At 34.6% G+C, this 12872-nt stretch overlaps 2 protein-coding genes across 2 annotated transcripts in view; both read left to right on the top strand.

The window, feature by feature from the left end:
- Positions 1-4017: 4017 nt before the first annotated feature.
- LOC106131386 (probable glutamine--tRNA ligase) lies at positions 4018-11138 on the top strand. The gene is made up of 12 exons (XM_013330490.2): positions 4018-4250; positions 4352-4750; positions 4869-4983; positions 5352-5714; positions 5897-6084; positions 6329-6555; positions 6890-7026; positions 7500-7671; positions 8129-8363; positions 9237-9382; positions 9767-9956; positions 11011-11138. Exons 1-12 carry the CDS (start codon positions 4134-4136, stop codon positions 11056-11058), a joined length of 2337 nt encoding a protein of 778 aa, XP_013185944.2. The 5' UTR covers positions 4018-4133; the 3' UTR covers positions 11059-11138.
- A 473-nt stretch (positions 11139-11611) lies between these two features.
- LOC106131072 (MAP kinase-activating death domain protein) overlaps positions 11612-12872 on the top strand; it is a 33909-nt gene continuing 32648 nt past the window's right edge. The window contains exon 1 of the mRNA XM_060944836.1: positions 11612-11726. The gene's annotated coding sequence lies outside the window, so the exon portion shown is untranslated. The remainder of the gene's footprint in view (positions 11727-12872) is intronic.

Here is a 12872-nt window from a genome sequence, read left to right as displayed (position 1 = left end):
CGCGCTCGGCCCAAGATAGACTGACTCGAGTACATGTGGAATGTTGAATGAACGAAGTAAAGGATCTATTACACAATACGGCAACCGTATAATGAAAATGTAATTAAATCCGCTTTACTTTCATACCGAACCAACTAGGCTTCGCTGGATAATCCTGGATATCGTATGGGCTAAAACGCTCAGTGTAAAACTGCCTTTAACTAACTGCGCAACAATAGCTGTTGCCTGTTCTGCATCTCATTTGGAGTCACTTGTCACCATAATATGTTATCGCCTTGTTTTCCACGAAGAGTTGTTGACGTTCAATTATATCCAATTGATCGCGCTGAAGGTAAACAGGTATGATGTTAAGCTACATTCTAAGCAATAAAAATTTGATTTGTGAACTCTTACAATAAGTAATTGCATAAAAAGAAATATTTATTTCAAAAAAAGGACATTTATTTCAAAAGAACATTGTTAAAATTTTTCGTAGCGTGCGGCGTAGAACTATGTAACTTTCATGTTCTACGCCGTTGTATACGAAACGAAACAAGGTCGAAATTTTGGAGATGCTACGACGCCTACGACATGCTACGAGTCTACGAAAACATATTAATGATTTTATTGCAACGAATTTTCAAACAGAAACATCTTTTTTAACTCCATTGCAATAAATTCATTCTCTTCTCTCTTAACCTCATTGTAGTTGATATTGTAAAAGGCGACTAGGGGAATAAATTATAAAAATTTGCCTTCATTGAATTTTACAATCTGTGCGGCATCATGAAAGCTCACACTAGGTGAACTGTTAATCCCCTTACTATTAAAAATACTACTTAAATTTTCTGATACAAAATTGAGGTGATTAAATGTAGATAAATAGAGACTTGGCAGAAATTTGATCGATCGCGTCCAACATTTTACCGAAATACTACGTCATTGAATCCTGGGTTAAAGTTTATACGCAGTACTAGAACCAAGAAAGGCACAGCATTATCCTCAATGTAGGTACTGGCAGCAATGATTATGAGCAATTGATAACAACAATGCCAAAGTGATTTAGCTCGGCCGGCAGGTGCATGTAATCTCACGTTTTTGGGGTTCCCGAGTAAAATTGGTCATCAATCATGGACATATTGTTTTCACTGAGTATTGTGTATCAGCAGTAGGGTTGTTTATATAAGTTCACTACAATTACAGCACCCGGAGCCGGGGGGTAGGTATAGTGCAATATTTAAAGGTACTCATTCCTTCATAGCTTCTTTTAGAAGTTCCAGATTTCTATCAGCAATTGTAGTTCTTATGGCTGACTGGAAATCAAAATTCTTTAATTACAATCAATTAATATTTAAATGTAATATTTAGTTCTATTTTTAGGACCTTAGGGTATGAAACTAGAAAACAGTGGTGGATAGGGTTCAATTTCCATACAACATAAAATCGAGTACGATTACATATATTCTGAGTAGAATTTACGATTTTTAGGACATAATATTTATTTAGTCGACATTTAAATCAGCACCTACGTTAGACACCGATTCACTCTTGATCAATTTTGTTGAGCTCATATTTTATCGCTTTGGGACACGGGTTTTTGATAACGAATTATTATTTTGGGTTTGTCATTATAATCGATACAGCTCCATGATAGATGATAGGTATACTCAAATATATAGTGATATGCAGGCGAAAGTCTCAATATATTAAATCCTTGTTATATTGTATTTCTGCATCTGCAAGTATCTTCCACTTTTCATATATTTATTAATCTATACAAAAGGAGACTGATAAAATAATACTTATATCATGTACTTACTAGATTATATTTACCCGCCAATATGTCACCGTAGAAGAGGACAACATTTTATAGTTCTGTACCAAATGACAAAACCGAATGCGTTATCGTCGTTTGTACTTACTGTACTGCCCTTTTAATGATTTTTATACAAACTCCTCCTCTTATTTCAACTATTTTGGGGGATGATTTTGAAAAATTACCGTATATTTGAAGTCCGTCTTTAACTATCTTTTTCTTCATCCCGGCGTTAAATACTCACCTTTTTGGACAGGAGCTTGAGTGCAAATTTACACCATGATATAGGATTGGACAAGTCAGGTTTATTAAAGAATAAACACAAAGCGACTCTTATCTGATCACTACAGCCATTGCAGGACACATTTAACCATATTTTACTTAATATTATAAATAATAAAACATAAAATTAAAAACAGGCCAAGAATGAGTCGAGGTCGATTTATTAAAATCGACCAAAAATTTGCTTAAAAATTATGTTTGTTATATGGGAACGGGGAGTTAATAATTACATACATATGGTCACGTCTATATCCCTTGCGGGGTAGACAGAGCCAACAGTCTTGAAATGACTGAATGGCCACGTTCAGCTATTTGGCTTAATGATAGAATTGAGATTCAAATAGTGACAGGTTGCTAGCCCATCGCCTAAAAAGAATCCCAAGTTTGTAAGCCTATTCCTTAGTCGCCTTTTACGACATCCATGGGAAAGAGATGGAGTGGTCCTATTCTTTTTTGTATTGGTGCCGGGAACCACACGGCACGGTTAATAATTACTTTATTGTTATTCAATTATTAATTTTGAAAGGTAATATGCAAGTGTGGATGAAGCAAAGGAAGTATGCAGGGAACGTGGCAAGTGGAAAGAGGTAGTCTCTGCCTACCCCTCCGGGAAAGAGGCGTGATTTTATGAATGTATATGTATAATATGCAAGTAAATATTCTGTGAAAATTTTAAGCGTCTACCTGTTACCGTAACTAATATTGAGCAAAAAGAATACGAAACAAAAGTATATTGTATGGGTACCGAAATATATACTTTATATTTCGGCAAGGGAAATACAAAATTTGTGAAAATTTTAGCTATCTAGTTATCACGGTTGATGAGATACAGCATGGTAAGTGGCGGATTTGCAGTCCTAGTCGCTATAGGCCAAGCCATGTGCCGCCCCTTCTTCAGCACCCATCATATAGACTAGTTACATATTTAATGAATTCACTTTATTGCCCGTTTTTAATTGATTCAGAAAATTTATTAACGTTAACTAGTTTGATTGATTATAATTTTTTTTTTTCGAAGATGCTTTCATGCCATGTACCTACTAATGACTATTTTCAAAGTTATGTACATTGATTTAAATACTAACCGATGCTCTTACAGTGAGAGAAAACATAAAGAAGCAACCTGCACATTCAACTGAATGAGTAACCATAACCGACATGAGTCAGGTTTACCCGCAAAGTTTGCGCAGGTCAGATGGGAGTCGCTTCGTGTAAAAACCTGATTCACCCAATTTAGGATCCATGGTCAAAGGCATACCTCGGGCTTCTCTGTAGAGTTAAGAGGATGTAACCGGACTAAAGCCAGAAGGAAGAAGAAACTCTTGTTAATTTTGTTACAATAATTGATTTATTTTGGTGTGATTTGCCGCCTTTAATATCCTGCCGTCCTAGGTCCGGGCCTTCCGGGCTTTGGGTTAATCCGCCACTGAGCATGGTAACAGACAGATGGACACCGGAGGCTCAGTAATAAGGTCTTGTTTTTACCTTCTAACTACGGAACCCTAAAAATGGACATTTTGGCGGAAACCCAAACGATATGTTGTTTGTACTTCGTAATATATTTTCAAAATGTGTGTTTGATCGACTTTTTAATGATATATATATATGTGGATAATGATTACATATGAATTGTTCGTAGTCAAACATGAGTTACTAAAAAACGTTTTTGTAACACTTTCCGAAGTGTACTTAACAGATTTAGTGACATTTGATATTGTCCCAAAAGACCAGAGAAAGGATGATCAATTACTCACAGATTTGTATTTACTCAACTACATAATATGATGAACATTCAAAAGATTGAATAAAACTAAAACACTGGCAAAAAATAAACTCACGAAGAAGTTTAATTACCACAACTAAGAAAAAAAAATTAAATTTTTATCGTGACTGTCATTGCCTGCTGTTAAGTAATGTCATTGCATTCTCGTTGTCACTGACAGAGACGTCGTGTCAAGTAGGTAGGCGGTGATTGGATTGGAATTGGAATGGAATACGTCTAAGAACCTTCTGTTTGCAAGAATTATTTTAAATCAAAATAACAAATCTTAATAAAATGTCACCAGCAGAGACTATAGAAAGGTTTAAACTGTTAGGTTTAAGTGATCAGAAGGCGAAAGAGACTCTAAAAAACAATAATGTCACCAAATATCTACTTGCCGCGTTAGATGAGGTTAGACCATATTTATATTTATTTATAATATAATATTTCAGTTTCGTAAAGGTCAATTATGATGTCTTTTTATTATAAAAAATTGTACTGAAATGTTTCAGGTTGACGTGAAATCATTGCCATCCGGTGCAGGCATGCTGGTATACCATTTAGCTACTAAAATTAAGCCTCAAATTTTAAATCATCTACCTTTTGTATGTAAATATATAGCCAATGGGAAGTTGGATTCCACTCTCAGGGTTGATGCGGCTTTGGAGTACTTATTGAGTAATGTGAATGAATTAAATTTGAATGCTAGTTCTTTTGAGAAGGCTTGTGGGGTTGGCGTGGTGGTGACCCCTGAGCAAGTAGAGCAGGCTGTAGAGAAGCACATGGCTAAGTACAAGCAGGAGTTATTAGAGAAGAGGTATCGGTTCAATGCTGGGATTGTGATGCAGGCTGTGCGAGCAGAATTGCCATGGGCTGATGGAAAAGCTATTAAAAATGAAGTTGATGTGCAGGTAAATAAAGTCAATATGTTTAATTGTAAAAACCTTTAAGTCCATTAGAGTGATATCATGATAGCTTGTAGGGAATATTATGATTTGTATGATATTCAATTATAGTTATTCATTACAGATATTGGATCTCCTGGGTCCTAAAACAGAAGCAGACTTAGCACCTCCTCCCAAAACTGAGAAGAAGCCAAAAGTTGGTGATACTGCTAAAAAAACTAAAATAGATGACAAAAAATGTGAGAATCCAAACCATTTTATTAATTACTTAATTTTTAGAAGTAACTTCGATGGAAGACCGAATTTCTTTATCCTAACTAAAATTATAAACGGAAAAGTATGTTTGTTTGTTTGTGTATCATGCATTATTTTAATATTTAATGTGTACATATAATTAAAAGTCAAGAGAAAGACATATGGTACCTTTCATCCTGGTAAAAACTATAGTGCCCATGGGATTTGCAAAAAACCTGTATCTTTTTGTAGGTGGTGCAATATTCGCACGAGAAAAGCTATGAGTAAAAGCTAGTTATGCTATGTTTAGATAAAAGAGTGCAGATTGAGGTTCTTTAATTTAAGTTTATATAACTATTATTTTATATTACAGTTGTTTCTACAACGAAGACTGATTCCTCAGATGTTGGTGGTGCATCATCAATTTCAGAATTGATGAAGAAACTACCATTCCATGCACCTGGAGAAAATTATAAAACTGATGGCTATGTAGTCACCCCTAATACTAAACGTTTAATTGAAGAACACTTAAAGATTACTGGCGGTAAAGTCCGCACTAGGTTTCCTCCAGAACCTAACGGTATTCTTCACATTGGCCATGCTAAAGCTATAAATATAAATTTTGGTTATGCAGCAGCTCATGATGGAATTTGTTTCTTAAGATATGATGATACTAACCCAGAAAAGGAAGAGGAAAAATTCTTTATTGGTATTAAAGATATGGTAGAATGGCTGGGTAAGTTTTTGATAAAAATTATTATTTTATATTACAAATTGTTAAATTTATATCTTCAATTTTATTTTAATGATTACTTATAATTTAAGAATCTCTTAATATTATTGTTTCTTGATGATTTTCAAAAACAGTTTTTTTTTCATTAACATTTGATGTAAGTTAAAAGGTTGATTTTTTTTCAGGATACAAGCCATACAAAATAACTCATTCATCTGATTATTTTGATCAACTCTATGAATGGGCTGTGCAGCTCATCAGAAAGGACATGGCTTATGTGTGCCATCAGAAATCAGAGGAGATTAAGGGATTCAACCCACCACCTTCACCATGGAGAAATAGACCTGTTGAAGAGAGCTTGCAACTATTTGAGGTAATTTTTTTATTCATAATGATAATTTGACTATATGTTTCATTAATTACAATTAATAACAATAAATTCTTTCCAGATTCAATTTTGAATATGTATTTATGTTCAACTTTTTTTTTTGGTGGTATAATAATAACTATCCATGTACCAAATTTCAATAAAATCAATTCAATAGTTCTTAAGTTTATTTGTTACAAAAATACAAATCTTTTCCCTCTATTATTAGTATGGATTTTATTTCTTTAAGGATATGAAAAATGGCAAAATAGACGAAGGCGATGCTACTCTTCGAATGAAGATAACATTAGAGGAGGGTAAACAAGACCCTGTGGCTTACCGTATAAAGTTCAAACCTCACCATCGCACGGGAAGCAAGTGGTGTATCTACCCAACATATGACTACACCCATTGTTTGTGTGACAGCATTGAACACATCACTCACTCATTATGTACTAAAGAGTTTCAATCAAGAAGGTAATAAATATGAAAATAACAAAAAATATGAATGTGAATTGTGTAAGTTAGGAATAGAAAAAGGAATTATTAGATGGTGTGGTTGTGTAGATACAACAATGAAAGCAGGTTAATAGCGCAAGTATAACATGATGAGTGTAAATAAGTATGATAAAAGCAAGGAATTATGGAAAGTATATAGATGTAGACTCTACTTTACTTATACCCTTGAGACAGAAGCGAGCTGTATGTATAACAAGGAATGGATATGTTGTACTGTATTAAAATTATCCATGACATGTAATATAATATGGAGGGGTAAAATTTTTTTTGGACTCTTTGTGTTCTTTCACAGATCATCTTATTACTGGCTTTGCAATGCGCTGGATATTTACTGTCCAGTACAGTGGGAGTATGGGCGACTGAACATCAACTACACAGTTGTTTCTAAGAGGAAGATCGCCAAGTTGATAGACGAGAATATTGTCAAAGGTAAATAATAATACTATTTATATTATGAAGCTATGCCTTGTCTGTAAGTTGTTATTATCCCTTATACAAGTTGTGGTTGTTAACCACAAACATCACGGAAACAGCACTTATGTCCGGGATACTCTATCCTTCTCCATGACTCCTGACTGTAATCGGAATTAAAAGTATAGTACATATTAACAGAAAAATATATTCACTTAATTTTTCATTAATAAAATCAAAAGCCATACACTGTGATTTGTATTTTTGTTTGTTACAAATAAACTCGAAATCGCTGGACCGATTTTTTTGATATTTGGCACAGTGGCAGATAAAACCCTCAGGATAACAGAGGTTACGTTTTTCAGAAAGTTCACACTGAAGCGAAACCCCGCGCAAATGGCAGTAATATTAGTATAGATATAAATAGTTTTTTAGAATTGTGAGTCCAAGAGTGGTAAAAGATAAGATTGATTTGGAATCATGTTGTGCAGACTGGGACGACCCCCGGCTGTACACACTGACGGCGCTGCGGCGGCGGGGCGTGCCGGCGGCGGCGGTGAGCGCGTTCTGCGCCGCGCTGGGCGTCACGGGCGCGGCGGCCGCCGTCGACCCCTCCATGCTGGACGCCGCCGTGCGCGACGTGCTTAACGCCACGGCGTCCAGGTTGGTATCCCAACTAATATTATAGATGCCAAAGTTATTTTTTTGCTTTTTTTGTTTTCTCTTAACACATTATATGCTGAAGCAATTTTCTTGAAAATTGCGTACTTATAATTAAATTTCCGGAGAAAGACAAAAGGTACTTTTCTTGCCGTTGGAATTTATAATTCCCATATTCCCTTATAATTTATTTTCAACAGATAAAAAAAACTAAATCTTAATTCCATCATTAAGCCATCCAGCTTTGCTACACTCTTTGATTCTTGTCAAGATTATTGACTCTTGCCTTTTTCTTTCTTTTGCAACAACTGATTTTTTTTTGTTTTGTAGACCAATAATCGAAATAAGTATGTAATTGATTCTCTTCTATAAGTACAACAATACAATGTATCATTACGAAATTAATTAAAAAAGAGTATTATTTGAAAATTTTAATTAAATCGTTTATAAATTTTACCAGGGTTATGGTAGTCTTAGAGCCATTGAAACTCACTATTACCAATCTAAGCGACAAACAAATCGAAGTAACAGTTCCCGACTTTCCTAACGAGCCCGAGAAGGGATTACATAAAGTAATCCTTAACAAAGTGGTGTATATTGAAGCTACCGATTTCAAGGAGCAGCCAGAGAAAGGTTACAGAAGATTGACGCCAAACCAGTCTGTTGGGTTGAGGCATGCTGGATATGTATTAAAAGTAAGTACTTTTAACTTATGTAACGGTTTTAGACATTTGTCTAACATGAAAGAATACAATTAAACTTATAATTGGAAACATTCGTATTTACATAACATACAATTCTTACGAGTGAAAATCGAAGCGTAAATGACAATGGGTACTTAGCTTAGGCAAGTTACATACATATACAGATTATATATGTAGGTTATCTCTTTCAAGTATTCTTTTATTTCCTCGGTGTACGAAGCGATCGTCAAATGCCTGTTAACAAGTATTGAGAAAGTGGAAATGCCACTCGTTTAATTTAATCCAATCACACTTCGGTTACGTAACTAAATTGGATCGTAGGTTATGTCGCTGATTCCTAGACTGCTAACGAAGTTGTTACGTTATGCCGACTGGAATAAAATTCTACGAATATCCATCGTTATTTTGTGTACCTACAAAAAGAGTAATATAGAACTAATGAATACTTTTCTAAAGCTGCTTTATGTGTGCGTCTTCCAACCAACTTAAATAGGAGGATAAATAGATTTAGTAGGTTTTTATAAAATAATACGCACTGCAAGCAGCACACATTTTTTATAAACTGTACACAAACCGCCAATGATTTTTGCGTACAGGTTAATGTTTGCGAGTACATAAAAAGTTATTTACGAGGTTAACATAATTCCATACGGCATATTGAAGCGCCCTATACCATGCATGACTATTAAAAGCATTTAGGCATCCTTATTTATTTCACTCTAATTTTTTTATATTTTGAGTAGTTGATGAATGTGCGTCTGAACATTGAAGATACTGAAACAAATATACATACTTCACTTCATTCGTGCAAGCTAGTCAGTTGAAGGTACTTTTACAAAATAAAATTAAGCACACATGTTGTAGGTTTCAAAGGTTATAAAGAACAGCTCTGGACATGTGACCGAAGTGGAGTGCACTGCTGAACCATCTGAGACAGCTGAGAAACCTAAGGCATTCATTCACTGGGTGTCTGAGCCTGTGTCGGTGGAAGTTCGTCTGTATGAACCACTGTAAGTATGATCATTATAAAGCGTTAAAGATAAGAAAAGCTTTCTAAACGGGGTTTAATTTTGAGGTTAAAAAAAGATAGGAAGGTAGAAAATGAGACAGCCTTATAAAGGTTCCTGAAAAATCCGCCGGGGGCTGCAAGCAAGGTGGAGTGGTTGTACACGGATATATACAGTAATACAATAATATCGATACTTTTGCAAGTTATTGATATTTCCACTATTGCCGCACTATCTATATTATCTTCGATTGACAGTCGGTAATAACTGACTTCTCGATTGGCATTACAAATTCTCGTCGATAATCAGTTGAACGTGTACGTGTCGAATGATCGATAATGTATTTATTAATGTATGTAAATAAAGTTATTATTTAATTGACTACAGGTTCGAACACAAGAACCCTGAAGACCCCAACGAGGTCCCAGGCGGGTTCTTGTCGGATTGTTGCAAGGACACATTGAGGGTGGTGTACGCTTACGCAGACAAGTCTATTGTCGGTGCCAAGGTGTACGACAAGTTCCAATTTGAAAGGATCGGCTTTTTCTCGGTCGATCCCGATACTACGCCCAATAAAGTAAGTATTTTAAAGTAGTCTCTTTGATCTACTATATACTAGATCCATAGATGAGAGCAATATAAAAAAATCTTTATTTATACGTAATTTTTCAGATACATACCATTCAAAGTTGATTTTAAAATGTGTTATCTATCTTTTTAATTCATTGAAATATATTAAGTATTTATTTGTTTCGGAACTCTTACAGTGGGCCACATAGAAAAGTACGATACGAATACTACACTAAAGTGGTATCCCTTTCTAAATGGCCCATTGTACATGCCAAATTTTAGCTCTCCGTGCCCAGTTCCATGTGTAACATGTTTAGTTACTAATTAAGCAGAGTAAGAGTTATATACCTTTTGATTGTTAAAATAATACATGATTGAATACTAAAATAGGAGTACTACATACATAAGTACATGCACATCCCATGCGTATTAAGAAATAAGTTTATTAAGAATAATTAGAATCTTAAGTGTATTAAGTATGTCTTTCCCTTAATAGTCGCCTTTTATGACATCCATAGGAAAAATTTTCAGTAGTCCTAATGTAAAGTTGCGACAATCACACGGCACAATTAAGTGTACTTACATCATTCAATCTATATAAAAAAGTAATAACTTATTCCAGTCTACATGATCCATAACAGAAACTATTATGAATAGCTATTATTGTTCATTTTGCTTTATTACACTGTTTTACAAGCTAGATTCATCTGCTGGCAGCCTCATAAAGTTGCACAGTTAACCGATTTATTAATTCTACTAACTTATGCCATCGACTTCATAAAACTTAAAACTTAAGCATAAAATGTTCTTTTTTAACCTTATTCTATTTTTTACATGGGGTCGGCGAAAGTTTTTAAGTTTTTAAAACGTAATATGTGGTGTAATAAAATATTTAACATACATAATAAATTCCGCTTATCTACTAATGCTAGTATCCACACTCATAAATGTGAAAGTGTGTTTATGTGTTCGTATATAATATGTACTTTTCACACGGGCAGAGCGGCGAGCGAAAACTAGTGTTTATGCACATGCTTATAAGCGCTATGTGTTTGTTACAGATGGTCTTCAATAGAACCGTCTCCCTGAAGGAAGATACCGGCAAATAAAGTGTGTATTATTTTTATATCATTTTTATAATTGATACTTTATTTATTAATAAATTATCTTAAATGTTTTTGAATTACAATGTTGTTTAATTATTTTTGTGTAGTACCCAATTTTCAGAATGTTATTGAAATATACGTATCAGGGAAACCATACGAACAACAGTAACCTACATATATGCAAATTAAATATTTTTTCTATTTCCTGGCGATTAATGGAACTTAGTCATTTCATTTCGAATTTGAAAGTTCAAGAATAAGGAGAAATAGTGCCAAAATAATTTGAGTATGCAAACAGCATTTTAACAAGTATCAAAGATTTGATATAAGGTACTGATTCATACATATAGAAGAACAAAATAATTGAAAAATTATGGATGATACAGTTTAAAAAAGGAATTAGAAAAGTTACGACGTTCAAATGGGAAAGACAGCGGTGGGGTGGGTCCTATGGGTGGTGTGGGGGCAATAGGGAGGGCAACGTATCGAAACGCGGCGGCGCGGAGCGATATCGAGCGTGGGCGCCGCGCATGCCACTACACTAGCCTCCGCCATCCTGCGATATGCACTACTACGTACTAACTTCTCCTATTAAAACTCTCGTATCATATTCCACATCCGCGCGACGTCTACTTACCATGTAGAAACCGGACACATTGATGTTAATTAAGGTGAGTGAAATTTTTGATCGATGCACTAGGTACTCTAGGACTTTCTATTAGTGCAAGACTTAGTATTATACTATCGTACTGTAGATTGTAGTTTGTCTTTTGACGTGTTAATGACGTAATAATTGGGTAAACTATTCTTTTATTAAAACTTTTGTTGTAAGATTATTTTATTTTAAAAATAAACCGTAGATTTTTATTTCAAATAAATCTACTATCATTGCACACTATTCGTAATCCCATGATGGCTTTCTCCTAGGTGTTGGGTTAGCAACTTGCCAATATTTCTGGTTTGGTTTGGCCTCGATCTCATTATTAAACCATCAGCCTAACACCTAAATCTTGTGACTTTTGGCACTGTTAAACCTTAAGAAATAAAGATGTGGTGTGTCTGTATATACCACATAGCACTAGTTTAATGGTCATGAAGCCGGTCAAATTCAAGAAAAAACCTAGGTTTACATTTTGTCTTTTCAACCGTTGTTGAGTTTTTTAATATGTCATTTTATAGTTTCACCAGCGGGTAACGCTTATTCTTTGCACATTTTATATAGTCAGCGTGCCATTACTTGGACACTTCTACTCCCTTTACTGTTCATATGGAAGCTCAAAATAAACGGTCAATGTCATTTTGTGCAATTAAATGTAAAACGGAAAAAACTAATAGCAACACTTAGTTTAAGTATTGCTATCGTAGTACCAGTTCAAGAGCTGTCAATAGTAGTGGTAACTCACTGCTGAACATGTAGTTAACTGGGTGATACGTCCACGTAAAATGTATAGGACAACAAAACATCCGTTTTATCTCACTATCTATGACGGCATTGGTACCACTGAGCCGCAAGTTCGATTACATAAATGGAACACGATTTGCATATCTACACTCGTCACCCTCATGCTTCCATGGTTTAATGGAAAAACACATGTAGATATACAATGTACATTCAAGTGCAAAATACTTAAAATAGGTCTACGACCGTGAGCGTACGTTTAATATATATTTTTAGATTAAGTAGGTAGATGTTATTTCCAAACGAAACATTAAGTTTTAATACCTATACATACAGTATTTTTTCTCTTTATAATAAAATCTCAGGTTTAACGTTATGACGGCCTATGCACAGAGATATAAGACTTAAAAACTAAAAG

Source organism: Amyelois transitella, chromosome 6, assembly GCF_032362555.1.
Source record: "Amyelois transitella isolate CPQ chromosome 6, ilAmyTran1.1, whole genome shotgun sequence".
NCBI lineage: Eukaryota > Metazoa > Arthropoda > Insecta > Lepidoptera > Pyralidae > Amyelois > Amyelois transitella.
This window is presented reverse-complemented; position numbering and strand designations above follow the sequence as displayed.

What these genes read in the sequence shown, in the direction of transcription:
- LOC106131386 (XM_013330490.2), top strand. Translation starts at nt 4,134, where the DNA reads ATGTCACCAGCAGAGACTATAGAAAGGTTTAAACTGTTAGGTTTAAGT. An exon ending in AGACGAGAATATTGTCAAAG is followed by an intron (nt 7,027 to 7,499) that starts GTAAATAATAAT and finishes CATGTTGTGCAG; the next exon opens with ACTGGGACGACCCCCGGCTG. An exon ending in GTTCGTCTGTATGAACCACT is followed by an intron (nt 9,383 to 9,766) that starts GTAAGTATGATC and finishes AATTGACTACAG; the next exon opens with GTTCGAACACAAGAACCCTG.